The sequence below is a fragment of the Ciconia boyciana genome, chromosome 1 (assembly GCF_034638445.1).
Source record: "Ciconia boyciana chromosome 1, ASM3463844v1, whole genome shotgun sequence".
NCBI lineage: Eukaryota > Metazoa > Chordata > Aves > Ciconiiformes > Ciconiidae > Ciconia > Ciconia boyciana.
In genome coordinates, this window is record NC_132934.1 from 173,512,005 (window position 1) to 173,539,111 (window position 27,107).

Consider the following 27,107-nt stretch of genomic DNA (forward strand, 5'->3'; position numbering starts at 1 on the left):
GACTTTGGTAACTGCTCTGCACGGCACAGTGCCAGTACTATGACTTTGGTTTATTTGCTTATTATATTAAAACCAATCTTATTCCTCCTTTCCACAATTAGAAGGTTTTCCCATTCCTGCAATCTGGCTGTTTCCGCTCTTTATCAAATTGGGCAGTTTTGAAGTCTGTTTTGAAGTCTATGGTTTCTTTTGGAATATTTTTTCCTCATTTATTTGCTTGATTTGGTATGGTATTTTATTAAACTTTGGGGTGGGGAAGTCAGAAGAGAGAGGAGATGCATTTTTTTTTTCTCCCCCAACTAATCGACTGAGTTGCAAATGAAGGCATACTGAAATGTTGCTGTATATCCTAAAATGCCAGCACAATTGTGGTGGGGCATGAGTCATACCTTTCAACCAGCGATACACAGGGTAGGCACAATGCAATGCTGTTTCACTGCATAAGAAAAGCAGGCAGCTGCCTTGGGCGGCAACTTTTAGGAGGCAGTTTGCTGCCTACATTGCCTATGAACAAAAAAATACAGCTGAGCATTTTTTTTTGCCTGATCCACCCATCGCTGCTTTGTGCTTCTGCGTTCCTCTGCAGCTACCCTTAGGAAGGGCTCCTAAGGAGCAATGGGGTGGCTGATATTGAGAAGTTGTTTTTCTCCACAGCTTCTTGCTGTCTCGCCCTACTACCCTTGGCAACAGGACTCTCCTCCACCTTCCAAACACAGCCCAGCCCTGCACTGCCCCTTTTCCTCCTGTGCTAACAAAGCCCAGGCATAGTTCCCCATGCTCTTCTACTCCCTGCAAATTTGGGAAGCCTATCCAGTCAAAATCAATTAGGGAAGGTGGATGGTTCCTTGGGGAGGGTGAAGGAGGAGAGGAAAGAGAAGACATGTGGCTGTATAGGAATAAAACATGCCCTGTCTCTTAAGGATGCTGGAAGAGCAAATTTTTGTGGGGCAGGGAAAGGAAAGATGGGGAAGAAAGGAAAAGAAGAAGAGGAAGGAAGAAACCCCAAGCCCTTATATGTTCCCACCTTCTAAGCTCCTCTGATTCCTCCCAGATCTCCTCTTCCCAGCCCCCAGAAACGTGCTTTACAGCAACACTGAATTTTCCTTCTGCTGAGAAGCTGAATAAATCCCTGCTGTCTGTAAAGGGAGAGCTAGTGCTAACTTCTCATGCCTCCCTCAGCAGCAGCAGGCTGAGACAGGAGAGGCCCCTCTGCTTAACTAACCTCTGAAATAAAGGGCAACCGCTCCAGTTTTTCAGCATTTTCTGGTACACCGGGGCACAGGGCAATGTATGCAGAGCTGTTTGATGGAGGAGTAACCAGTTGGCCCAGAGAGCCTCTGCACCTGAGCCGAAATCGGTACCAAGTTCAGCTCTGCAGTAAGGGCCACCACCCTCCACCATAGTCCACATGTGGCTTGCAGCCACTCTGCTGCTGCTGGCCCTTAGTAGGCACTAACACAGGCCAAGCTGGCTGCCCTGCCTGTCTCCCTGAGCCAGGGTTATATGGCTTTTTGTCTGCCTTCGTTTTCCTTTCTGGCAGCATTTGGCTTGCCTCTTCCTGGTCCTCTGGACGTAGAGAGCAACTCAAAATACTCATGAGGGCTGTGTCTAGCTGTCTGGCACATCTGGAGCAGGAGCTGCTCAGCAATGGTGGCAGCAGCTCCTTCCCTCTGTTTTCTTGACCGTGCGTGCAAGGACCTAGGGCAGATGAGCCTTGTGCTATCTGTCCTCTGCTCCTGACTTCATTCTGTCAGTGCCATTGTTTCTGGTCAGGAATGCTGACTGCCTCTTTCAGATGCAGTAGGAAGGTTGTCTGTGAGTTGACTTTGTGTCAGAGACTTCTTGACTCAGGGGTTTCATGTAACATGGGAATTTACTATGTTGATGACTGCTTTTGAGATGTGGTTGAGAAGAAAAACCCCAAACCAAACAAAAAAATCCCAAGCACATCATTCCTTCCTAGGGTCAGATTGCTCTCACACGTTGACCGTACCCACAGACTTTTCCTGTAGGTACAGACATCTTTGCTAGCCAGTACCTGTTAAGGCAGCTGCTCCAAAGTTTGCAATTTTGCGTCATGCATCCAAACTCAGCTTTCATTCCTGTATCCCAGGAGGACATGGGCTGTGAAGCCCTCCCTGAGACTGTAGGTCAGCAAAGGGGAAATGTTCAAGAGCCTGGGAGAGGGAGAAAGAGTTGTGGTCAGACCTCTGCATACTCTCCATGTGTTCATGAAAGAAACCATGGCTAGGGGAGGGAGGAAAGTATCTATTTGTATCTATTGTATTGAATGCAATATCATTTAATGTGATGCTGCTTCCAGATAGAGTCAGAGGTATGGTGAGCTTGCTCACTGACTCCAAGTGAAAAACATTGATAGATCTATGGCCATCCTCAGCATGCTGTGCTATTTATTGCCTGGTATTATATCCCTTCTTTACTTGGAGAAATTGCCCTTCCTTCCTTCCTTCCTTCCTTCCTTCCTTCCTTCCTTCCAATCCTATTCTCATAGGTCAGCTGGGAGCATGTCTCACCTGAAATCAGTACAGGATGCCAACTCACCATAACTTTATAAAAACATCCACTCCAGTTTATGGCCTAGGAGTGGATGCCACACTGATACTGGAAAATGGTGATCTTTGGTCAGACTGCGTGTGACACATGCTGGAATGAGATCATGATGGGGTTGGCAGTCAGTGCTGGAGGTGGCACTTGGAAAGTGGTGACCCCTCTTCTCTCTCCTGTTTCACAAGTCATCAGCCCGAATAATCCCCATTAGGGTGGGTGCTTCTGACAGAGGACCTGGAGCTTCAGGGACAGTCAAGAAAAAAAGTGCAAGGTTGAGGGAGGAAGCTGATTTGGAGAATCTGCTTCTGGGCTGTGACAAAAGTATGGTCAGTCCCCAGGAAATCCCTGTAAGGATATGGAAAGACGGGCTTCAAAAGCTCACTAGGTTCTCACAAGAGGGTGGGCTTATGAGGTGAGTGGGGTTCCCTCCTCTGTGCCATCACACTACAAGGAAGCCTGTAATGGAGAGACCTGGCCCGAAGGTCCCCATCACCCACATCATCTCTGAGCCTGAAGGGCAGTGTATCCAGAGCCTGCCCATAGGCTTCTGCTGTTTCCGTACTCTGAGAGCCACACGAGAGCCTTTGCGGGAAGGACAGGAAAGCCCGGCAATCCTTACCCTCAGATCAGGCATTTCTGAATGTTTCTGAACAAACTGGCTCATCCCAGACAGGATCTGGTTACGTAGGATAGAGCAGCTCACAGGTTACCGCAGTCTGCGGTGGGATACGAGTTCAGCCAGACAGGCAGTGATGGAGTCGTTACTGGTGCATCCTTCTCTACAGTTTCATCCACAGCAGACACCCTAGCACAGACTCCAACCTCGCAACTGATAAGCGATGGCATTTAAAAGACCACATATATTTGGGACCTTTATTGCTTTAACTTTGCTGTTTCTGCATCCTCAGGCATTTTCTGCATTTTTATAGTGATAAGAGTAAGAAACTCTTATAGTAAAAACTTAAATTCTCAGCTGATTATATGACTTCAGGTGGTGATGGCTTTAAAAGAAAAAAAACAAATACTTCAAGACTCTAGATCACATGTTGAGAGAACTATATGAATATGAATCAGGAGTGAATCCATACTGGGAAATAGAAATTATTTATAAATATCTAAAAGACAGAATACAGCAAATCTTAACATCTTATTCCTATAGAATGCCACAAAGTAATACTTGCATGAAGCCATTAACCCCAAAAGAGTTCAGATACATAAAAGACTGACTGAGAATCTGCCATGTGCCTACTCTCAATGTAGGTCAGTGTATACACATAGCAAAACTGAAGGAAAGTTAATGGAATTATCTTCTCCACCTAGAAGAACTCTTGCCTGAGGTTGTGCTGGAATTTGGATGATGTCCTAAGTTAAAATTAAACATGATGAGATGGTCACATGAGCAGTGGCCACATAGGGAAGGTGCAGATTGGAATGACCTTCCTTAAACTGAAAAAGCACGGCACAGGGTGACACACTTGTGTTTATCCATTCATCTTGTGAGCACGATTATTACACAGATAGGCAAAGTCACGGTAATGGCACGCACAAACTAGGCATGGAAAAATGGGCAGAAGAGCATATGAGCAACAACAAATCTTAATCTTTCTGATGGCTTGTTCACTCATAACTGAATTATAAATTTTAAACATTCTTTGGATACAGAAGTATGTTAAATGCACCATGTATGAAAGAGAGACAGAAAAACTGGAGAGGATTCAGAGGAGCATAAGAACGATACCAGGCTTAGAAAGCATGGCCTGTGAAAGGGATGTGAGGAGGTTTATTTAGCCTAGAAAAGGGAAGTTATGCCATTTCACATCACAGCTAAGCCAGTCCAACCACTGGCACTTGTCTGGTACTCTCCCCAGGGCTTGATTCAATGAACCAAGTCAGCAGAAAACTCATTTTACAAAAGAACTGGAAGCTTCTCCACTTTATCCTCTGAACTGGTTCATCACAATCACATGAGGGCTGCCGAATGGGGAAAAAAGTAGGGTGGGTCATTTTGTCAGCAGCTAATCTTCAGACTGGCTTAGCTTTAAAGTGAAAGTGCACCATGTACAGGTGCATGATACAGAAATACGATCTGTATATTTTAGGAAGAAGAGGATGTTGAGCAACTTTGCTGTATCCGCTGAGAAAGAAGACAAAAATAAATCTGCTAAGTATTTATCAAAGATTCTTGTTTTATGTGAAAAAAACCCTTTATAACAGGAAGGGTACTGGGTACTGAAACATTAAAATACCCTGCATAAGAATATTTGGAATTTCCTTCACTGGAATAATTACCAGTGTATTACTGATGTCTGCCAGGATTAGTCCAAGGTTTCTTATCCTGCCTTGGTGCAGAGGTGGATTGGAAGATGATCTCTTGAGATTCATTCCATCCCTCCCCTTTTCTGACTTCACAATTTACCGAGTTCACCCATCCTGCCTGAATTAGCTCTAACTGAACTCAATACTACTTGGAAAAATGGCTTTAACAAGAACAGGGTCAGATTCTAATAGTGCTATTTGACTAATATTTTGTTGAAGATCAGAGAGGCATCTGTGAACACACTGTCCACAGACACTTTATCAGACACACCGCTCATGGTCTGCTTTGTATTCTGGAAAACTTCGTAGATTGGCACAGCTGGTCTCTAAATACACCATGAAAATAAGCCCATGAGAATAAGTCATACTTCAGAGGTGATTCCCAGGCTTATGGTTCAGACCGCAAATGGGATTGCAACACTTGCAAGTAGTTGTTCAAGCATGATGGAAATCCAGTTGCAAATACTGGAAGTAGGGTCACCAGCTGGGAAATGTGTACGCTGAGATATAGTTTAATTAATGTATCAGAAGACAAGTATAACAAACAGCAATTTTTTGTTGAAATATAAGTGATGTTCATATTCAGACTGCAGAAGTGTGAAATTGGAGTTAAAATGGAGCAGAGAGATGTGTTGTATTCAGGACTTTTTTTTTTTTTTCCTTTTTGGAAAACTTTTCCAGAAATGACAGGCTGCAGAATCAATGAATCAGATTTGGAAAATACTGAAATGCACTTAACCTTTTGTCTCCCCATAGTCAATAAATGCCATTATTAAAGATGTTCTCTAGTGAAGTGTTTTGTGGGCAAACTAAACACCACAGCTTTCCTATACAAAACTCTCTACTCCCTTTACTGTAGGGAAGTTCTGGAAAAAGCCTTGTAGAAAGAATAGAACAAAAAAAAATTACAGGCATTTATTAAGAAAATATGCCAATTACTTTAATTAATAAAACTTTGTTATCTAAAGAACTAGACAAAACAGTTCAAATGCAGCAAGTCTGTGGATTCACCTAGACTTTACAGGTGAGGGATCAAGCTAAGAAGTATGCTTCACAGAGTATCTTTTCAAGTCTTTGGAAGTCCTGTCAAACGGAGACGATCAATAATAATTTAGGGAGAGCATGTAAGCCCTTCAAAGAACTCTAAGCACAGAACTTGCTGTGTAATCACGCCCACCCTGCTGAAGCTGCGCAGCCTCACGTGGGAACCACCACCGTGGGACATAAAGTTGCCATCTGCGGTTTGAGAAGCGGGCAGCTTTCTTCTTTGACAAGCCCTGCTACCTTTGAAGCTGGAATCTACTTGTTCTGATGGGACTGATTAAAGAAGGAGAGGAAACTTCAAAAGACTTCACTGCCTCTGTGAACTAAGTAGTCAGAAGGCTGCACTGACAGCCTCTTGTGACATGTACCATAGTTTATTTTTTAACTTGTTCCTCATTCTGCCCTTTAGCATTAGTGTCTTCTTTCCGTTTGTGTGTGAGAATGCTGAATTTTGCAGACACATCATAAAATAATCAGTTCCTTTACCTCAGATGGGACTCTTCTATACTTCTCCCTGCTGGGCTCTGTGTATTCTTTGCTCTGAAGTTTTGTTGTCAGTCACACATTTTTAAAGCCATTGTGATCTTGATTCAGCAGTGTGATGCATGGTTGTGACTGCCTGACCGACAAGAGGTGTATTTTTATCATAGGGATAATTCAATGGGAAGGGCAGTAATTACTGATACATGGAATAGGAGAGAACAAAATGCTAACAGAAAATCCTGGAGAGGGGTCTGCAATTCCTCCAGGCCTCTGTGTGTGTGTGTTCATTTAATTTAATTTCACTCACTTAATGCTGATCTGTGTTGATGCTGTCTGTTCCCCTGTTGCCAGATGCAGCCCATCTACTTTATGAGTTGAAAGCAGGATGGTGCACAAGTACTCTCCCCTTTCTCAGTGCTGGCAGTTGCCCTTGGGTCAACATCCTCTGCTCATTTCCTTCTCCTGCTTCCCTCTGCCCTTGTGGAAGGAATGACTTCCTCAGCCAATTCACCAAAATACCACTTCCCATCCAAACCCCTTCTGAAAAACACATTTCATAAGACACCCTTACTTACAGGAATAAATTTTAAAATTAATCTCAGGGGGAACTTCCAAGTGTCTCCAGTTTGACAAGTATGTCTTTTCAGGGTATAACATTAAAAAGCCAGGGATTTTCTTTATTTTGGTGACACTGCATCAAATATATTGCCCATCAGGTAACTCAGATGCCCCATTTGAGGAGTCCAAATTAAAGATAAAACCAGTTCCATATGTATATAATAAATAAGCTGACAGAAATGTTTTGATGATTATGCAGGCATCTAGTTTTAGCATGTCTTGAAACTGCTGACCTCAGTGATTCACATCTCATCCTTTCAAAGAATAATATTTTACTTCACTTATTCTATCAGTTTATAGTTGTGCCTTTTATCTTATTTACTTCCCTTGAACTCCAGAGGCCTAATTCGTCCTTTATGTGCGTGCTCTCAGGATAACAGAGGCCACACAGACCACATTTCTTGTTTCTACTGGTTCTGCTTTTGTCTTGGTCATTCAAAATATGGGCAAAAAAGGAAAAGGAAAAAAAAGAAAGGATGACACCACTTGATGTACCTCATCACACCCATCATGAAGGCCTGGTCTTTGGCTTACTCCCACCATGTGTTTGCAACAAGCTATTCCTCTCCCCACCACTCTCCAACAAGCTAAGGCAGATGCTGTCACCCTGTCCCCGCTCCCCTCCTCCTCCAGTCCTGCCCCCACTCCTTGCAGGTAACAGATGTCCTATTTGGCATATCTGTACTGATAAACAGAAGAGCATGAGGGGGTGAGCTCTGGTTTTCGACCCCTGATTATCTACATTGCTTAATCTTTAGTCTTGTATTTTGGCTCTTTATTGGACCACTTCAGTTAGCTCGGTCTCCAAGATAACCTGCTCCTGAGCCGTTAGCAGAGTGGACATGAGCCAGCCAGTCTCACTTGGCCTCAGAGCCATGGACTGCAACCAGAGTTAGCAGACCTGGAGAAGACAAAGGCATGGTGAGGCATCCTGTCTGCTGCCTTCCTGACAGACTTCTATTTACGTGGTGAAGCACTGGCCTTATTGCATTAGTAGTGTTTGCTCCTGTCAATGACACTGCTACTGTATTTACTGCTGAGAAGAGAGCTGAAATAAAAGTGATTGCTAATTGATCATGTGATTCTGGAACAATTTTTTTACTTGAGCAACAGTGGTACAATTTTTTTTTAACCTCTAGGAATAGATGGCAACTGCACCTGCCAGCGAAGGCTGCCAACAGCATCAGTAAAGATGTACAGTTCGTTCACTTTTAGGTAAATAAATCTGGGGTTAAAAATAAAGGTAATGAAAAGTCACTTGTACTCCTTGCTATATACCTATACTCCTGGCTATGTACACTGGAGCAAACGCTATATGCATGAGGTGCTGGAGCATGTCCAGAGAAGGGCAACGAAGCTGGTGAAGGGTCTAGAGCAGAAGTCTTATGAGGAGCAGCTGAGGGAACTGGGGTTGTTTAGCCTGGAGAAAAGGAGGCTGAGGGAAGACCTTATCGCTCTCTACAACTACCTGAAAGGAGGTTGTAGAGAGGTGGGGGTCGGTCTCTTCTCCCAGGTAACAAGTGATAGGATGAGAGGAAATGGGCTCAAGTTGTGTCAGGAGAGGTTTAGATTGGATATTAGGAAATTTTACTTCACTGAAAGGGTTATCAAGCATTGGAAGAGGCTGCCCAGGGAAGTGGTTGAGTCGCCATCCCTGGAGGTATTTAAAAGACATTTGGATGAGGTGCTTAGGGACATGGTGTAGTGGTGGTCTTGGTAGCGTTAGGTTTACAGTTGGACTCGATGATCTTAAAGGTCTTTTCCAACCTATACGATTCTGTGTGATTCTGTGACTCGGAGGAATTTCCCACAGAGAATGATACCGTTCAGAGTCTGGAGGGTCAGTTCACACCACCCTGACGAGGCTAGTTGGCACTGCCCATAGGCAGAAGTGCCTCTGTTTGAAGGAACTTGAACTATTAAACATTCTTCATGAAATGGCTTCTTCGAGGTGTGCTACTGCAGGGCCTTAACAACGGCGAGCAGGGACAGCGCTGCCACCTACTGCTCCCAGGCACATGGCGCTCACTCTCGCCTGGGGAACCACAGCCTGGGTGGTAAAAGTTGGTATTTATTGTAAAAGTAAATTAAAAAAAAAAGAATTTAAAAACTAATAGTTAAACAAAATATTTACCATAAAATTAAATACCAACGTTGTCCTTTACAAAGCGTCTGGAAATAAAATAAGCCTTCATTACTCTCCTGTCACAGTTTCAAAAAGAAAACAAGCCATCTTGCCACCTGTTTTGCAGCTTAGTCACAGGCTTTGATGCTGTTATCTTTGGCTAGTTCAGTGTAAAGAGTTTTGTTAGGAATTTACTGAAAGCGTAGGCAATCAGCATCTTCCCAGGCTAAGGCTTTATATTAACAAAGCTGTCCTTAAAGAAAGGTATGATGGACAATAGCCAGAAAGAGTAATAGCAGAAAGAATAACACAGAAGAAAACCAAGATCAAAATCATATTAAAATGCATGACCTAAAAGTGATAGTGCATGTATTTACATTTTTTCCTATATCACCTGTCCTATACAGCTGAAATTATTAGCCTGAGTCTTAGAAGTCTTGCCCTTGATAAATACGACCAGAAATGCGCCCAAAGAGTTACTATTTTAAGGTCATAATAGAAACTATCACAACATTTGTAGTGCTAAAATGGTACCTTATTGGTACAAGCTAACAGCTACTACTATTGCTCTAAAGCTTTGTGGAAATGGGGCACCGATGTTTGTGGCTAGCAAGAGACACAGTTCATCCAGATTAATTCAGTCACAACAGACCTGACTAGGGAGAGGTAGTTCTCCGTTCACTATAAAGTCAGTGCTAAAGAAACTATACTGGACTTTTAAGAGCTAGGCCTGTGACCCTCGAGCTTTCAATGACACTTTATTAAAGAATTTGATTAGAATTTGTGATTTAACTACTGAGTTGCAAAGGTTGCCAGAAACTGCCAAAGGGTTGGTGATTTTGTCTTACAACAATGCATATGTAAATTTTGAGGGAAAGTCACTGCACTGTTCGGGAAACTAAATTTCAGATCTCCTCCTAGGAAATGCTTAGATGAAATAAAGAAATGTATATAGGAAGGCATGCATATAGCGTGTTCAGTCATGCATGCTGGGTGAAATCCTGGCTCAAACCGCAGAGAACTGTGCCACCGGGTTGAGAGAGGCCAAAATTTCAACTTCTATATTTACATTTGCATGTGGATTCCACCAGGAAAGATTTGCTTTCTGGCTTTTAGAAAGCAAATCTTCTAAAAGCAAATGCTTAGAAAGCAAATCATCACTTCTTCGTACTAGACTCTAAAGAAAACTGCTTTTCACATTAAAAACAGCACTTGGCACACAGTGTGGCCTTACAACTTGCTCATACTTTGTCTTCCGATGCTTTGAATCAGGATCACCCTTGCTTATCAAGTCAAGCTGCCCACTGCTTCACTACCTGAGGTACATTAACACTGCTTTGTAAGCCCGTTCTTTTGTCCCTATTAGAGTCCTCGCTCATAAATCATTCAAATCCCTGAAGCTGAGCCCTGCTCTACTACTGCCTTCAGTCATTTTTATTTATGTCTGAAAACACTTCAGGATGTCAGAGAAAAGGCAACTGAGACAAATGCGTGTCAATGTATTTGCTTCCTTCTTCGGTGCAAATTCAAACAGGTTAGCTGCTAGCACTTGTGGTTTGAACAAGAGTGCAGCAAAGGAATATTTCCACAGCCAGGCATGATTCTCAGCTGTGAGAAAGGGACTAACAGCATTGCCTCCCAAACAGCGAGGTGCCTGGCATTTCCCGGCTAAGGCATATTTGACTGGGTCCTCATTTGGATGCATCAGGCTAGGAGGTTTGCCCAGCCAAAGCACTTGAGTCCTCAGAGTCCTTTCTAAAGAAAATTACTATGAATCTTAACACAAATTGTGACATTGAACATGATACTCCCACACAAGTTAAAACACATGATGCACACACACCAAAAAAAAAAAAAAAAAAATCAATAAATCATCTGAATATAACTTGGGGTAGTAAGCTACTATGAAGTTCAAACTTAACGAGAATGGAAAGTAGAAGTTAAGAAAAAATTATATGTGGTAAATTGGTACATATTTTCTTATTCATGCAGTGTTAGCAGACAAAACATATCCAGACTTCATGTGCATTTACCAGTATATTGTCTCTCACTGACACAGCAGCTTGAAAGAGCACAAACCTACATGCTAACTAGCTCAGGTGATAGATGTTTGTGCTTTAGGGGTAGGGATTAATGAATCAAATTAGCTGTGCTTTCTGGTGCAGCAATTTGCCAGAAGAAGTATGGATGGATTTATGATTTGCATAATAACAAGGGCTGAGATACCCAAAGCTGAGGAAAATAGAATATTTCATTTGGAAGGGACCTACAACAATCATCTAGTCCAAGATTGAGCCAAACAGCTCCAATTAATGTAAGTGGGAATTGTGTGGCTAAGACTGCTAATTAGCTTTGTGTCTTCAACCAAGAATCTTTACAGCATCATAAATTTTCTTATAGAACCTAGTATTTGTGCTCCAGGTAAGCTGAATATTATATAGAAGACGAATTGTTTAAATCCTACAAGAACACTCAAAATAAGATGCAGGACTGGTGAATGGAACAAACCAGGTGTTAGCTCAAGCTGGTGTGTTCCGTAAGGTTTAAATGCTCAATAAGCTTACTGACAATACCCGGCTGAGATTAGTAAACCAAATTTTATTCTTCACAGAGAAAGCACAATATCAGCAAAACAATTTTTGCTCAGCGGATGGGAAAAACAGGTTTTATGCAGAAGAATAAATTACATGAAGCAGAGAAAAACTAGTTGGCCAGCCGTTGTACAATCAGTTTTACAGAGTGTCTGTCATTATAATATGTATAGATGAGATTACCTTGACATTTCCCAACCTGTATATCAAATATGTATTGCTGGAATGTACCCAGCTCACTTCTGAAGAGCTCCTATGGGTAATATAGTTACTAATACTAAACTTAGTTACAAATATTTTTGCTTTGTACAGTTACCAGAAGACCTTCTCCATTCCATTCATATGGTCCTCCAGTCCATCTTACTCCTGACCCCTGCTCTGGATGCGTGATGTGTTGTTAATTTGGCACTGTCGATAATCTAGCCTCTTGTACCTGCAGACATGCCAACTCTTAGGGTTGTAGGTAAGCACCTCCTCTGGCTTCCCAAACATTTTTTTCTACTACAAAGCAAAAAACCCCAAACAAGTGCATTGAATATATTCACCCTGGATGACGGAAAAAAGCACCAGCATAGTAAAAGGAAGAAGGTAGAGTTTTCTTGGAGAAAGTAATCAGAACATGCCCTGCTAGTACATCTCCTGGTGTCAAATGGCAGTGATCCAAACATCATCTTTTTCCACTAGAAATCAAGGGGACAGCCACATGAACCTTGACCTGAGGACAGAGGCTGAGAGGTTAAGAAGAGAGGTCACCTGGGTAGGTTACTGATGAGTATTTTACTGTTTAAAGTCACTCCACTATCAAGCAGGTCTGAATAACCACATTTATTATCTATATACAGTATTAAAGAGCTGGCTACGTAGCTATTGTACTCCTCTAAAATACTGAAAATATGAACTTGAGGGCTCATAAAGTACAGAAATAATTGTTCTGTACTTATTTTGCTTTTCCTTAGCTATATATTTCTTTTCTTCCTTTCTCCTCTTCCCTCTTAACAAGCCTTATGCTTGGCAATTTTAATTTTTTCCTTTTTCGGACTGTCAGTCACAGTGTCTTGACTTACAAAGAGATCTTTTCTTATTCCAGAAGCCTTTTTTGTCACTATGACTGAAGGCTTTATGCTTATTTCCTGCCTCTCAGATAAGCTCCCCCTTCACTAAGATCCGTCCTATAATCTCAACCTATTTCTATGTGATTTAACCTCCTTGAGATGAATAGATTTTTTTGCTTGTTTTATTTGAAAGGATTTCATTTAGGGGACTCAGTTCTGATACAATCTAGACTCGTGGCATGCAGTTAAAAAATACAAACAATAATGAAGAAAGCTTTCCACTTTCTGAGAAAGGCAGTTTGGCAAAAACTGTACGTACACAACATACATGAAAAATTAAAAGGTGAAAACAAACAAGCAGTTTCCTTTGCATGGGCATAAATTTTTGCTAGCTTGGAAAGAGTTATGGCATATAGTCCTGCCATTGTTTTGTTGCAGATACAGGAAAGATCATTTCTGTGCTTAGTTCATAAGTAATTAATAAATAATCTTTATTTTTTCCACATCTTGCAGGTATACAAAGAGAGGAGAGCTTCTTAAAAATCTAATTCCTATATTCCTGAGGGCTTAAAGGGTCTGTAGGCTGCTGGAATTAAGTGGCTGTGATTTGTCTGTGAATTCAGACATTTGCTTCATTAAAACTTCATTAAATCTAAACACTTACACTCTTCATTCCATATATTTCTTACATGTCCTGACAGTCCCTCAAACATTTATTCTGTTGATATGTACATTTTTAGTAATAATGTATTATTTATATTTACATACATGACTGAAACCCCCAGATATTGTAGACAGATGATATCTTACAGGAAATCCCTACAAAGCAGAGTGGTAAACCCTCTATGTAAACACTTGAAACAGGAAAGCACATTCAGAATTTTCTAGGCACATCAATTTAATCCTATTTGGGCCTCTCCAACTAAAGAGCAAAATACATGCAGTGAACTTTTCTAAGAAGGAAGACAGCCTTCTTAAACTCACCTCCAAATGAACTGCAGCAACTCTCAGTTTTTCTTTACAGGTAGGAAACAGCTGCTTTTCATTACTTTGGGCAGTCATGTCTCATTAGCACGACACGTGAGGAAGCTGGGGAACCATCAGCTACGCCTGATGAAGTTGATTCCAAGTTTCTTTGAGCTTGGCTCAGTCCAAGTGGAAAATCAAGTTGGGTTATGCAGTGGATAATGGGTAGGAGAAGTTCTGGAAATGCTGCTGGGGATGAGGGCTAAAGGAAATGTTCTGGCAAACTCAACTTTGGCCCTAGCAGAGGCTGACTTCTGTTATTTCACTGCCTAGGCAGAGATTTTTGGCAGTTAGGCAGCAAATAATTTCCCCTGCCAAGTAAGTGAAAAGAAATGTATTCTCCCTGACACATTAATTTACGTGGCAGGTCAGGGAGGGTATCAGTGAATAGGAGGTCCAGCGTCTTGTTCTGGCACAGGTTGTGCAGCTGAGATATGCTGCCTGCAGGAGCTAAGAGTATCTAATTACAGCCTTCACTCACAGATGTCCCCACTGGCATGAACCCCAGTTATAGCCATCAGTGACATGTACTTTGGCAAGGTCCTGACAGAATGGATATGTTCCAGGATGCCTGGAGCAGCCAAGAGCTTGTGGAGCTGCACCCTCCATGTAGGAGGGCTGTGCTCTGAGGCCAAAGGAGGAGAAACAAGTTTGAGTATCCTAACAATAAAGGGTCTCTCTCTTTATGTGTGTATAAATTGTTTTTCATCTTCCAGGTGGGAAGGTGAACGCTGAGTCTCTAATGAGACTTCATTAATTTAATTTCAGTCTGTGTCAAGAGATGATGAAGTCTGGTGGATAATTAACTGTGGAGCCCAGTAGGAAGCTGGAAGCACCTCTACCGTATTCAAAGCATCCTTCAGGACTGATACCCTGGGGGGACACGAGCAAGCAGGGGACTGTGAAACACTATACAAGCGTTGTGAAGCTGTTCATTCCTTGACAGTTTAATATTGCTCGTTCGTTTATGTGGGCTGTGAAACAAGCAGAGTTTGACACCAATACAGTCAGTTCTGCTGTTGAGGATACGAGCCTAGGTCTCGGTAGAGAAAAAAAGTAGCGCAAACACCGTTTTCTTAGGTAATCAAGAAAGGTAGCTAAGGTAGCCAAAAATCAGTTGCCAACTTATCTATACTAGAGTGCCTGCTGTGGCTTTCACCTAATGGCTTCCACCCCTTTCCTACTTTTACAGATGCTGCAAGCATCCCTGCTAAGGATTGTGATATTTCTTCTATTAAACATAACATGAATTTTAAATTGAATTCATCAGAAAAAGATGCAAAGAGAACAAAGCAGAACATTCAATTTCTGAGTCTGTCAAAATGAATGATTGCATTTCATTTGTTTATTTTAATCTAAATTAAAGAGTTAACAGTGGTTAAGCACAGCTTGCATTGGTACATAGTGGCAGAAAGCAAAAGCAAATGCATTAATTACTGTTCACTGACCACAGGTGTGATTTTGAAAAGTGCTAGATTAGTGAACAGTACACCTCCAATAATCACAGCTAAAGAAAATACATAAACTCGAAACACACAATCACAGTTGTTATCATTAGCTATTTTACCTTTGAAGAATCACTCTGTTGAAAAGAATAATTATATCAATACTTTTTGAATTCCTTTGTTAAAACACATTTTTGTAAGAAAAGGGTATAAGCAAGACCTGTAAATTTTGAAAATTTCATTAAAAAGCATTTTCTCGTAGATAGAGTTCCTGCCCAGGAATGATACCACCCTTGTGATTAGCTTCTCAGAGAAACAGACTTAGGGACAATTCTTAACTTGCTCCTCTGCAAACCAATGCTCTTATCTTTGGATTGTAGCTCCCTCCAAAAAATGTGCTTTTTCCCCACTAAAACCTATTCTGAAGCCTGATCAACCCTACACGAAGGCAGGCTGATAAGAAGTGGGAGTAGAGGTTGTTTTTTATATCCTAATTAGCTAGATAATGAGTTGCATTTTCCCTATTAGGAGAAGCTCTTTTGCTGAATCCTCATACTGTCAAATTCTAGGAGACAGCCTAAGGCTGTTGATGCATGTTGACGGTTAATGTAGAAGATTGATGTAGTTTCCACTCACGTTTGCAAAGGTCTGGTTGTCTTTCTGTCATTGCTGTGGTAGAAGCTGGGTCAGAATGCTATTTATCCACAGATAGGAAAATCGCCAAGGGAAGATTTGAAGATGTGAATGAAACGTTTCAGAGAGATACGGAAGATTAATTTCAGAGAGCCAAGACTCACAAAAAGAACCCTGATTTAAAACTGCTCCATAGGGGTTATGAGTACTTTAGCACAGGAGAAAAACCTCACATGTTGTGCATGTAAAATACCACACCACTACATACTATAAAATGATATAGCTGTCCTCTGCTTTTTTGGTATCAGACAGAGCTGTAAGTGCCTGATAATTAACCAAAGCAGCAAAACAGGAAATCAAGCATCACATTTTCCTAGATATCACCTGAAAAGAAGCAGCTGGGAGTACTTCCACATTTGACATAAAGTGCATAGCCTCTTTTCTTGTGTCCTCCAAATTCAGTGATGCTCAAGATGTGTGTGGAAGGTGTCCTCTTCAATGCTTTTCTTTACTGACCTGCATGTCACCATGACACTGAGAGGGTACCTTTTGTCTTCCAATTTTTGCAAAGATGCTTGAAGGAAATTAATACAGCTCTGAACTTCACTAATTACTCACTTGATTATGTTTCTCAGCCATGCTCTGTAGCTCTGTATTGGCCAAGGACATGGAATACACAGCTAATGGCTGTCCTCCCTCCCTTGCTCCCTCCCTCCCTCTCCCCCACGCTCTGCACAGCATTGCCCTCACAATATTATTCAGAGCAATGTCTGTATCACACTGGCAGGAGAAAAGTGCTTGAGCATTTGATGACCTCCTGAGGTCCCTTCCAACCTGAATTATTCTATGATTCTTCACTATCTTTCATGCTTGAACATGTGTATTTTCATAGCAGCTGGACTTCCTAGAACAAGCAGTTCCAGCTAAACATATTCAATTTATATGCAAACACACAGGCAAAATAATCTCTATGAACACATATTATCAGATATAACTTCACAGGTAACATTCATTACAATTCACATGAAATATGGAAATCTGTGTATTTGTGTTGTCCAGGTGTATAAAGTATGTGAGACCAAGTTTTCAGAGAGAGAGCACTCTCTTTCGGAGGAGTCAAGTTCTTCTGTCTTTGGGTGGAATAATGCACAATTCAAGTTTTTGGCAACATTACTTGGTATCACTTGCATATACCAAGTATACTTGAGTATATACTTGAGTATTTCACCCTGAGCAATGATTCAGAAATGGGAAAGGTTTCATCTAATAGCCATCCATTGACTGTCAAAATCAAATCTACAGAACTGCACGCATTTTAAGAGCATGTAAGTCCCAAAATTGCGAAGAGTTCCCAACTCTTAGGCAATAAACTCTGCTGTGGGACTAAACATACTCTTTTTTCCTGCATCCTCTAAGCAAGATTGTGAAGCTTAAATGAGCATATTTGAGCCTTCGGTTCAGTTTGGATCACTAACTCCTTTTGTTTAGATCACTAACTCCTTTATGCAGGAGGCTAAATATTTCACTGAATTCAGTATTAAAAATTCAAACAATTTATTCATATCTAATTAGGCATTTTCTAAGCAAAATTATACCATTTCACACAATACAGACTGAAAGAAGAGATAATAAACACTAACCACCAATTTTAGTTCAGAACAGGGATAAAATGTGCTCTTGGTTTGTGAAGAAGTTGAATACACTAATATAATAGTTTACATCTACTTTTTGTGACTGAAAAGACATAGTTTTCTCCTTATTATGTATCTCTGGTCGTGCTGGCAATCCTTCGGAGCCCTTTCTTAATTGCAATGTGGGTTTACTCCCACTAGGTGTTACCCTTCCTCTATGGTTTGTGAAGGAAATCGTCCTTGAGTAAGCCTGGACCACCCGTGGGTGCGCTACCCAAAATGCAAAACAGGGGCTCATTCTTCATCCCATCGTGATGGAAACATCTTTCTAAACACTGACACAACAAAAGCTCCCCCCCCCGCAAACCCAAACCAAACACCCAAAACCCAGTGTAAACTTCTCAAAATACTAAAAGAAGAAAAGCTGTTGGATCCCGTTAGATTAAGACAGCATGCACCCAACACGTAGCTAGTTCTAGTAGGCAGCTAATAGCAAACACTAAAATGTGACTGTCTTACCTGAACTAGGTATTGCTCAGAAATGTTGTGGTACTGCACAGTCAAAGAAATTCAACTACACCTTTGCTGTCATAAAGCCTAGCCTGTCCATTAGAACATATTTAATATTTAATGCCCTTTACAGGGGGTGTATGCCTTACGAGGCATTCTGTGGCAGCCTTGAGTGTTACATGTACTAATATTTCACTGTCTCCCACACAAAATAGGAATAAAACACTGAGATTACAACTGTGTCATGCAACCCAGTGACTGACATGTAAGTAAAAATCGTTGATACGTTTAACCATTTTAATACCCCCAGATGAAGTCCAATTCTCCTCACTGGAGACAAACGTAGCCAAATGAAAAGAGATAGGAAATGGAGAAGAAACTAGTTGAATATTTTGTGAAAAGAGGAAAAAAATCTGTTAAAAAAAAGAAGTTACAATAACCACAACCTTGCAGCCAGGCAAAGCATCCTCACTTGCATAAAGCAGCAGTGAGATGCCCAGAGAAGATAATTCTCCTGAGAAGAAGTTGCTTCAAACCAGATATTTCAGTGCTGGGCATGTTTTTAAGCCCAGAAAATGACATATATCTCAGAGACAAACACTGCAAGCTGGGTCTTTGCCCAGGACTGTTGAACAGGCTGTATGAACAGTATCTTTCCATGAGAAGGCTCCTCGCTTCCTTTTGGAAGGGGAGTCAGGGGTCAGCTTGCACTTTGGGGCATAGGACACTGCAGTGGGACGGATCGGTTTGTACCATGAAAGAAAAACCTGGGACAGTGGCCCAAGTAGGGTGCTTGTTACAGCTGGGCCCCCCCCCCCCCCCCCAATGTGCACGGCTTTGGACATCATATGGTGCTGCACAGGAGCATGGTGGGTCCTTCTCATTTGGCCTCCCACTAGACGATAGGCAGGTGGAGGTAAAGCTCTGGAGAGCTGATGTCTGAAGGAGCAGCGTAACTTACTCATCTGTGAAGCTTCTGAAAGCATGAGCTGGAAGATCCACTAAGCTCAGGTCTTACGAAGTCTGGTCTCAAATCTAACAAAGCTCAAGGAAAAAAAAAAAAAAGAGCTCAAGTCTAATAAATATGTTAGTGCTATTTTTGTTAACCTACATTTGTTAACCTACTATTAATAGTCACCTAATGCCAGAGAAATTAACTTTAATTAACAGATGAATTAAACTTTGTAAAGGAGCAGTTGTAAGGCTCACCTGCTGGTAGGTACAAAATCTTCCACTGCAAATTCTGCTATGAGTAAGTGCCCGCACAAGCATTACATGATCTCATCTTCTGGGTGCACAGTTTAATCACAGTGCTCTCAATCGAGAGCCCACACTAGGGAAGCGGCATTTAAAATACGAATCTGTGGGAGGCTCTCGAGGTGGCTTCTTGGTAAGTATGGCCAGGAGCAGGGTGACATGGGAGGAGATGCCACATTAAGAGACTGAAAGGTCAAAGTAACTCCATGAAGCTGTCACCAGCAAACCACAATGTGAAAATTTCATGTGCTTTTAGTCTGGTGAATTGATCCTAAAATAGTACAAGGGAAGAAAAGAAAGATTCCCTGTGTGCTAGCAGATAGGTCATGTTATTTTCCCCTTTTTCTATAGTGACAAACTCAGATGTTTAAACGGGTAGCAAGTCGACTTCATTCAGGCTTATGTTATTTTTCCCTGATCTTCCAGAACTGTTTTTGCCTCTCTCCTACTCCCCTCAAAAAAAGAAGAAAGAGAGAAACAAGCTCCTTGTTACAAAATGTCAGCAGAATATCAGTTAACCTACTTTGCCATTTTGCTCTCACAAATGAAAATACTTGGTGGTCAAAGTCCTGGCAGCTGGCTTTCCCACATGGAAAAAGTAATGTTCCACATCTTTGCTACCCTGCTCTTAGTCTTGTTCAGATTAAACTCTTGCAACTCCTGAGTGTCTGGTGCCCCAAGCCCACCCCATCTCCTTCCTTAGACCACAGTATCTCCCTGTCAGCTCTCCCTCGACACATCATTCTTCTTTGTAATCTGTTCCCTTTTCAAAACTTTTATTTCTCAACTCCCCCACTTCTTCCTTTTCTTCCTCTTCTCTTGGGCAAACTTAGCTTGCTTCTTGAGAACTAACTTGCCTTTCCTTCCTCTCCCATTTCTCAATTTTCGAAAGACTTCCTACCCCCTGCCTCTGCATCTTTCAATTTCTACTTCATGGACCACTGCATTAGGGCATTTGCAGCAGAGTAGCCCAGAGAGGGCTTCTTTCACCCCTACGAAAGAAAGGCATTGACCATTGCCTTCATACTCCTCAGACCTTCCTGTCCTTTCAGCTGTTCTCTCGAGGAAGAAAGCACATTTGAACTCCCAGAGGAGAGCAACTGAGTACGTCGAGGCAGCAGCTCTTCGCCGTTGCTTGCAAAGAGACACAGAAACGTAGATGAAATTCAAGCTCAAGCCTGAAACATAATTTAAATGCTCTCTGCCAACGCATGTTAAATAGGTGCTTATGTTTCACGCGGAACCCGATGTACCTAATTAATCCAAATTAAATCCGAGCTGTAAGGTCACCCAATTACACACATATCCACGCAGACACGAGGAGCCAGGCTCTCACGGTGAAGTGCCGCTTGACAGGCACCTGGAGGGGACCCCATCCGCTCCGGGGTCCCCCTCGCCGCCAGCGCCTTCCCCCGGCCCGCGGGAGCCCAGCCCCGGCGCCGGGGCACCCGCAGCACGGCGCTCCCGGTGCCTCCCGACGGGGCGCGCTGCGGCTCCCGCCGAGTCTCCCCCCAGGGATGCGGAGCGGCGGGAGGCTTCCACGGAGTCCTTAAGGGCCTTAAAACCCCGCGTACTGAGGGTGTCTTGCAAGCCCAGCAACAGGCAGGGGACGCGGGTGAGGCGGGCGCGGACAGCGCCGCACGCTCGCGTGTTCCCCCGTGAAGGCGACAGGAGGGAGGGGACACGGTTACCTCGTCGGGGGTCTCACTTGGCGAGGGTTTGGACAAGCCTTAGAAAGAAAGATTAGCAGGGGCACAGCACGGCTCCTTCGGCGGGGCACTAGCGTGTCGCCGCTTTCCCGCTCCCGCACCTCGGGGCGAAGGGAGCGGGGTTCTTGCCTGAGAAAAGACGAGGCGTCTCGGAGGGGCCGGGGAGCGAGCCGAAGCCCGGAGGGGTGCCGGGGTGGGGGCGGCCGGGGCGGTCCCGCAGCCCTCCGAGCTTCTACCCCCGCCGGCCGCACACCGCGGTGCCCGTCCACGGCGAGGGGAGCGCGGCGGGCGCGCACCGGGCGGGGAGAGGGTCCCCGCCGCAGCCGGGGAAGAAGGACCGCGGTGGGGGGACGGGGACGACGACGACGACGACGACGGAGGCCCCTGCGTCAGTGCAGGGCCGTCCCCTTCCCCTCCCCGTGCGCTCGGCTCTGCCTCCCGCCAGCCTCCCACGCCTCCCGCGAGGTGCGGCCGCGCTACATAAACACGGCCCCGCCGCCGCCTCCGGGGCTCTCCGCTCGCAGCCCGACGGAGGCGCCTGGCCAGCAGCGGGCAGCGGAGCGGCAGCGGGGAGCGGAGCGGCGGCGGCCGCGCGGCTCCGGGGACAGACGGGGCGGGAGGCTCCGGCGGGCAGCGGCGGAGGGCTGCGCTCTCCCCCGCGGGCGGCGGCGGCGGCGGCGGCCCCGCCGGAGCCCAGGCGGCCGGCGGAGGAGGAAGGGCGGCGGCTCCCCGCCGGCGGCGGGCTCCCTCCGGTATGGCGCTGGCGGACAGCGCCCGCGGGCTGCCCAACGGCGGCGGCGTCTCGCCGGCGGCAGGGAGCGGGGCAGCGGGGAGCGGGGCGGCGGCGGGCGGCTGGTCGTCCTTCCCGGAGATCGTGGAGCTGAACGTGGGCGGGCAGGTGTACGTGACGCGCCGCTGCACCGTGGTCTCGGTGCGCGACTCGCTGCTCTGGCGCATGTTCTCGCAGCAGCAGCCCAGCGAGCTGCCCCGGGACAGCAAGGGCCGCTTCTTCCTCGACCGCGACGGCTTCCTCTTCCGCTACATCCTGGACTACCTGCGGGACCTGCAGCTGGTGCTGCCCGAGCACTTCCCCGAGCGCAGCCGCCTCCAGCGGGAGGCCGAGTACTTCCAGCTGCCCGACCTGGCTCGCCGCCTGGCGCAGGCTCGGGCCGCCGCCGCCCGCCCCGCCGCCCTGCACCGCGACGGCTCGCTCTGCGCCGACGAGCCGCCGCCGCCGCTCCTCGGCTACCTGGAGGCCGAGCCGCTGGAAGGAGGCGGCGGTGGCGCCGCGGCCTCCGCCCCGTCGCCCACCGCCAGCCGCAGCCCCTCGGGCGGGCCGCTGCTCACGCCCTCCCAGTCGCTGGACGGGGCGGGCGGGCGGCGCTCGGGCTACATCACCATCGGCTACCGGGGCTCCTACACCATCGGGCGGGAGGCGCAGGCCGACGCCAAGTTCCGGCGGGTGGCCCGCATCACCGTCTGCGGCAAGACGGCGCTGGCCAAGGAGGTCTTCGGCGAGACGCTGAACGAGAGCCGCGACCCCGACCGCCCTCCCGAGCGCTACACCGCCCGCTACTACCTCAAGTTCAACTTCCTGGAGCAGGCCTTCGACCGGCTGTCCGAGGCTGGCTTCCGCATGGCCGCCTGCTCCTCCACCGGCACCTGCGCCTTCGCCCCCGAGCAGGGCGGTCCTGCCGACGACAAGATCTGGACCAGCTACACCGAGTATGTCTTCTGCCGGGACTGAGCATCCTCCCGGCCCGTGGCGTGGGGATCAGGCGGCGGCCCCTGCGCACCCTCGCACCCACCGTCCCCTCCCGGCCTGGAGGACGGAGGACGTGGAGGGGGGGCTGTGTCCCCCTGCGCTTTCCTCACCCCGGTGCCTGCCTCCACGCACAAGGCGGGTCAGCCCCCAGCGCAGCCCCCACCCCTCCTGCACGCGCCTCCTGATGGCCCCGGGGACAGGAGGTCACCATGTCGTGCCTCGGCCGCCATGTCCCTGCTTGGCCACCACATCCTTGCTCAGCCACCGTATCCCGGCTCGCACCATCATCCTCCCTCCTATGCCTCCCAGTAGCTGTGTCCGTAGCGAGGAAGGAGAGAGGTAGCGGGAGTAGACAAATACCCGTCCCAGGAAAGCGTGTGTGTGCGCCCAGCCCCTGCCCCTCTCTGCGCACAGGAGCTGAGGGATAGCTCTGTCAGGGTGGGGTGTTTTAAAAACCACCCGTTTAGGAGCTGAGGAACTTTTCAGTTGCTTTTCAGCAACTTGCGTTGAAGATGGCATGACAAATTTCTGTCTTTTCTCATCCCCACACCCTTAAGCGGGATTTCGCCTTGTTGGGCGCACCCATAACGGTCCATTTTATACCCCCACCCCATCAAAGCGATGCCTGTCTGTGAAGGACCGTCACAGAGAAGTGATGCCTGACTGTGAGGGGTTGGCACTCCGGCTCATACTTCATCTGTAGAGATGAGTATTTTTGCAGGAGGTGTGCGCGTAGCCCTTCATGACCGGTTGCGTCCATCTCCCCACTCTGCTCCCTATCTCTCTGAACTCCCCTCTCCAAGCTGTTAAACTGGACCAGGGCCTGCACAGCAGGCACGTAAGGCTGATATGAAAGGACAAGTTCGCTGGATAACCAACCATTTGAACTATAAAGTGTCCTTAGAGACACGTGTTTATTCCCTCGAGAGGTAAAACAATGACGCTTTGAAAAATTAAAGTGCTTGTGAATCGTAACTTTCATGGGTGGTGTGAAGTCCTTATAATTCTCTTGACATTACTGTCTATAATATGCATAGAAATCTCAATGCATATTTCCTTAAACACCCTCAAAACAGTGGGGGCGAGAGGAAGCCGGGCTTGCCAGAGTGAAGGTAGGGCCTGCTTCCTGGGAAGCTGAAATCATGTACGTTGAATTAATGCAGATGTACATTATAAGTGTAATCAAGAGCACCCTGCTTGTTACTTTAAGTTTTGTCATGTTAGTGCTGTAAAACTTTGAAGCCAACAGAATTGATGCCAAAACCACTTTTTTAAGAACCAGTTTCTTAGTTTTCATGGGAGTACTACCAGGGCAATGACACTGCTCGAGAGTTAAGTACCTCTTCCTAGACAAACTTAGAAAGGATTAAGCCCTGTCCTTACAAAAACAAGAACGATGCCAACTTTCTTCAGGGGAAATTACCCCTTCTAAGCTGTATTTGGTTCGTGCTATCTAACAGTCTTTCTTTCCCAGAGAAGGCAGCCATAGCTTGCTTTGGAACAGATGATCTGAGCAGCAGGTTTTACAGTAGGGAAGATTGAGCAGCTCTTTCTAATAAATTTGTGAAGATTGGCATACAAAAGCACTTTCCTTTAAAACCCGAACTTGATTTAAAAACCTGCATTGTCTGTTCAGACCTTCATGGAAAAATATCCTAAATGTGTCCAAAGTGTTGAAGAATTTAGTGGTACATATTAAAGGCTTGAAGTTACATTTTTAAAACTCTTGAATAATAAATTGTTCTAACTCAAAATTTAGAAATACTGCTAGCACTTGCATTCTAACCAAAGAATTTCGCAGTAGGGTTTTATTTTTTAAACCTTAATTCCTTTGAAAAGAGCTATAGCTACATATGTATTGAGTTGAGTTTCAGTGCTCAGTCTCTGTGTTCACCCCTTAGTCTTTCATTAAGTGCATGCACAGCTGCATAAAACTGAAAATAATTTGCATCACCATGTTTTTTTTATATTAGCAAGATTGTTTATCAATGTGATTAAATTGAAGATACGCATACAAAAGCGCTGGGTATTGTCCAGTTGTAGATAGTTGTATAATGGAGTATTTTTAAAAGGAGAGAAATGTATACCTGCCAAATTAGATGAGCAATAAGATAGAGTGAGAGGCCAATACACCTGAAGACGGAATGAAACCTGTTTGTCCTATGCCTTACTCTGAGATGATTTCTTTGTGCTTAACTTACTTATGCCACAAGTGAAAGGACATTGATCACAGCTACTAGGTCTGTACAATGCCGTTCTCGAGAATAATGACCGTCTTTTTCTAGTTTCTGTTAAGTAATTCTGAAGTATGTTTTTTAAGATTTTGTATAAAATCAGTTTTCAGTAAAGTGTTCAAATTCGCTCTAGATAGCTTTCTTTTTTTAAGAATCTGGTAGCTTACTAAATCCGTCATAGGAGCTATGAATAGGGGCAGTTTTAAATTGAACTTGTGATTTAGTGTACATATATATACAGTATATAAACATTTTACACGAATCATTTAGTTTTTTAATCATTTTAGTGCTACAGAATTTCATAATATATCTAGCTGAGCATTTACATATTACGCTGTGTACATAATATGGTAATGTTTTACTGGTTTCCTATACCTGTTTCTATGGAAAAAATGAATATGAATATCAGCTTGTAGAACTGAAATCGATTACATATTTGCTTGAATGTGAATCATAACTAAACTTCCAGGTGGCTGAATGCATCTCTAAAAGAAAGATTGCCTGTATTTTGATCAATGATTGCCTATCTGTTTGCTGGCAGGTGACCCAGAAATTCTCATATTTTAAGTAAAAATGGGTGTAATAAAAACATAAACTGGTGATTTTTAATCTTTGTGTTTGTGCTAAAAACTCTAAGTGTTATTAGTATTAGGAAATGGGTCCCTTCATTTACTGATAACTCATTACATTTAGGCTTAAAATGATGGTGCCATAAATGTAATAGTAATTTGATGGTTTGCCACAGAAGACGATATTTTTCTTAAATATTACTCAGTAATTTCAGTAAAATTTTTAAAAGGTAAAATGCCCAAGGCAAAGTCACTGAGTTTTGCTGGTCTCTTCTACTGAGAACTCAAAGAACGGATGAACACAATGACTCTGCTAACCTGTTGACGTGCAGAAGGGCAAAAATCTAAAGGCACAATACTGGAGTCCGGTATAGATTTTGTAGCTGTTGTTGTTCACAGTTCACGTACTTACGGATGAATGCAGTACCATTTACAAGTGCTATTAAAAAAACAAAGGCAGTAATTCTTTAATTAGAAGTGAAGGCATAGGTCTTTTCAGTGATGCATATCATGAAGGGTGACTGCAGATGTTTGATAGGATGTTTATATTTTTATACATGTAGATAACGAGCCACTTATTCATTCTTATTTTCACATGTATAGCATTGAAAATAAAGATCCTCCTAGGAAAATGTTGCATACCAGATTAAATTCTTTTTCTTTAAATATTAACTCAGTTGTGTGGTTTATGCTGTCCTTTTTACTCTTGGTAAAGGTGTAGTTAGCTTTGCTCTCTCTTCCACAGTGTCATATTCCTAACTCCAGCAAAGACTCCAAACTAGTATGTAAAGCAGCAACATCACACAAACAATATTATGAGTATAGGGATCTCTAGTAACACCCGTGGCAAGATAAACAGAAATGTATAATGCTCAGACTGCATACTTTCCTTTTTAGTGTCACAGAGAATTTTTGTAGTACTGGTCAATATAAATCAGTCGTCAGGAAACCATAGTGATTAAAGAGCTTAATTTGAACAGCACAGGATAATTGTTGAAATAAAATGTTGATGTTTTCTATGAAGCCAGAGAATAATAACATTGGATATAGAGCTCATTTAATGAAAAAAATATTAATACCTAAGGAAAGAGATGATCCGAGAAAAATGCATTTAGAAATTCTGTTAAGGAACAGAGGGGTGATCTTGTTAGCTACCCTGTGATCTCTAGTGAACTATTATAAACCTGATGGTTTATAATAAACCTGTGGTCAGTTTCATAGAAAATTAGTAATGAATTGCTAATATAATCCACGTGTATGAAGTGCCTGTATATTTAATAGATCTTTCTTGGGTAGCATGGTTATAATGCAAAGGAACCAGCTGAAGGAAGTTTAATCAACCGTTTTATTTGACGGCTTGATAGTATTTGAGAGCTTTGTTATCATGCAGTGATATAAGAAAGGAGGTTGTTTCCATGAGCAACAAAACTTTGAGTCTGCTGTTCTGCAGGCTTAGGTCTCATTTCCTTTATACTACCACTTCAATTACTCTGCTCACCCCCATCCCTTTTATTTCACTTCTACTAGGCAA

The 27,107-nt window shown here is 44.1% G+C and overlaps 1 protein-coding gene across 1 annotated transcript; it reads left to right on the plus strand.

The window, feature by feature from the left end:
- Positions 1-21,446: 21,446 nt before the first annotated feature.
- KCTD12 (potassium channel tetramerization domain containing 12) lies at positions 21,447-26,217 on the plus strand. The gene has a single exon (XM_072850042.1). It carries the CDS (start codon positions 21,763-21,765, stop codon positions 22,753-22,755), a length of 993 nt encoding a protein of 330 aa, XP_072706143.1. The 5' UTR covers positions 21,447-21,762; the 3' UTR covers positions 22,756-26,217.
- The last annotated feature ends 890 nt before the right edge of the window (positions 26,218-27,107 follow it).

Coding starts and splice junctions, on each gene's coding strand:
- KCTD12 (XM_072850042.1), top strand. CDS start 21,763: ATGGCGCTGGCGGACAGCGCCCGCGGGCTGCCCAACGGCGGCGGCGTC.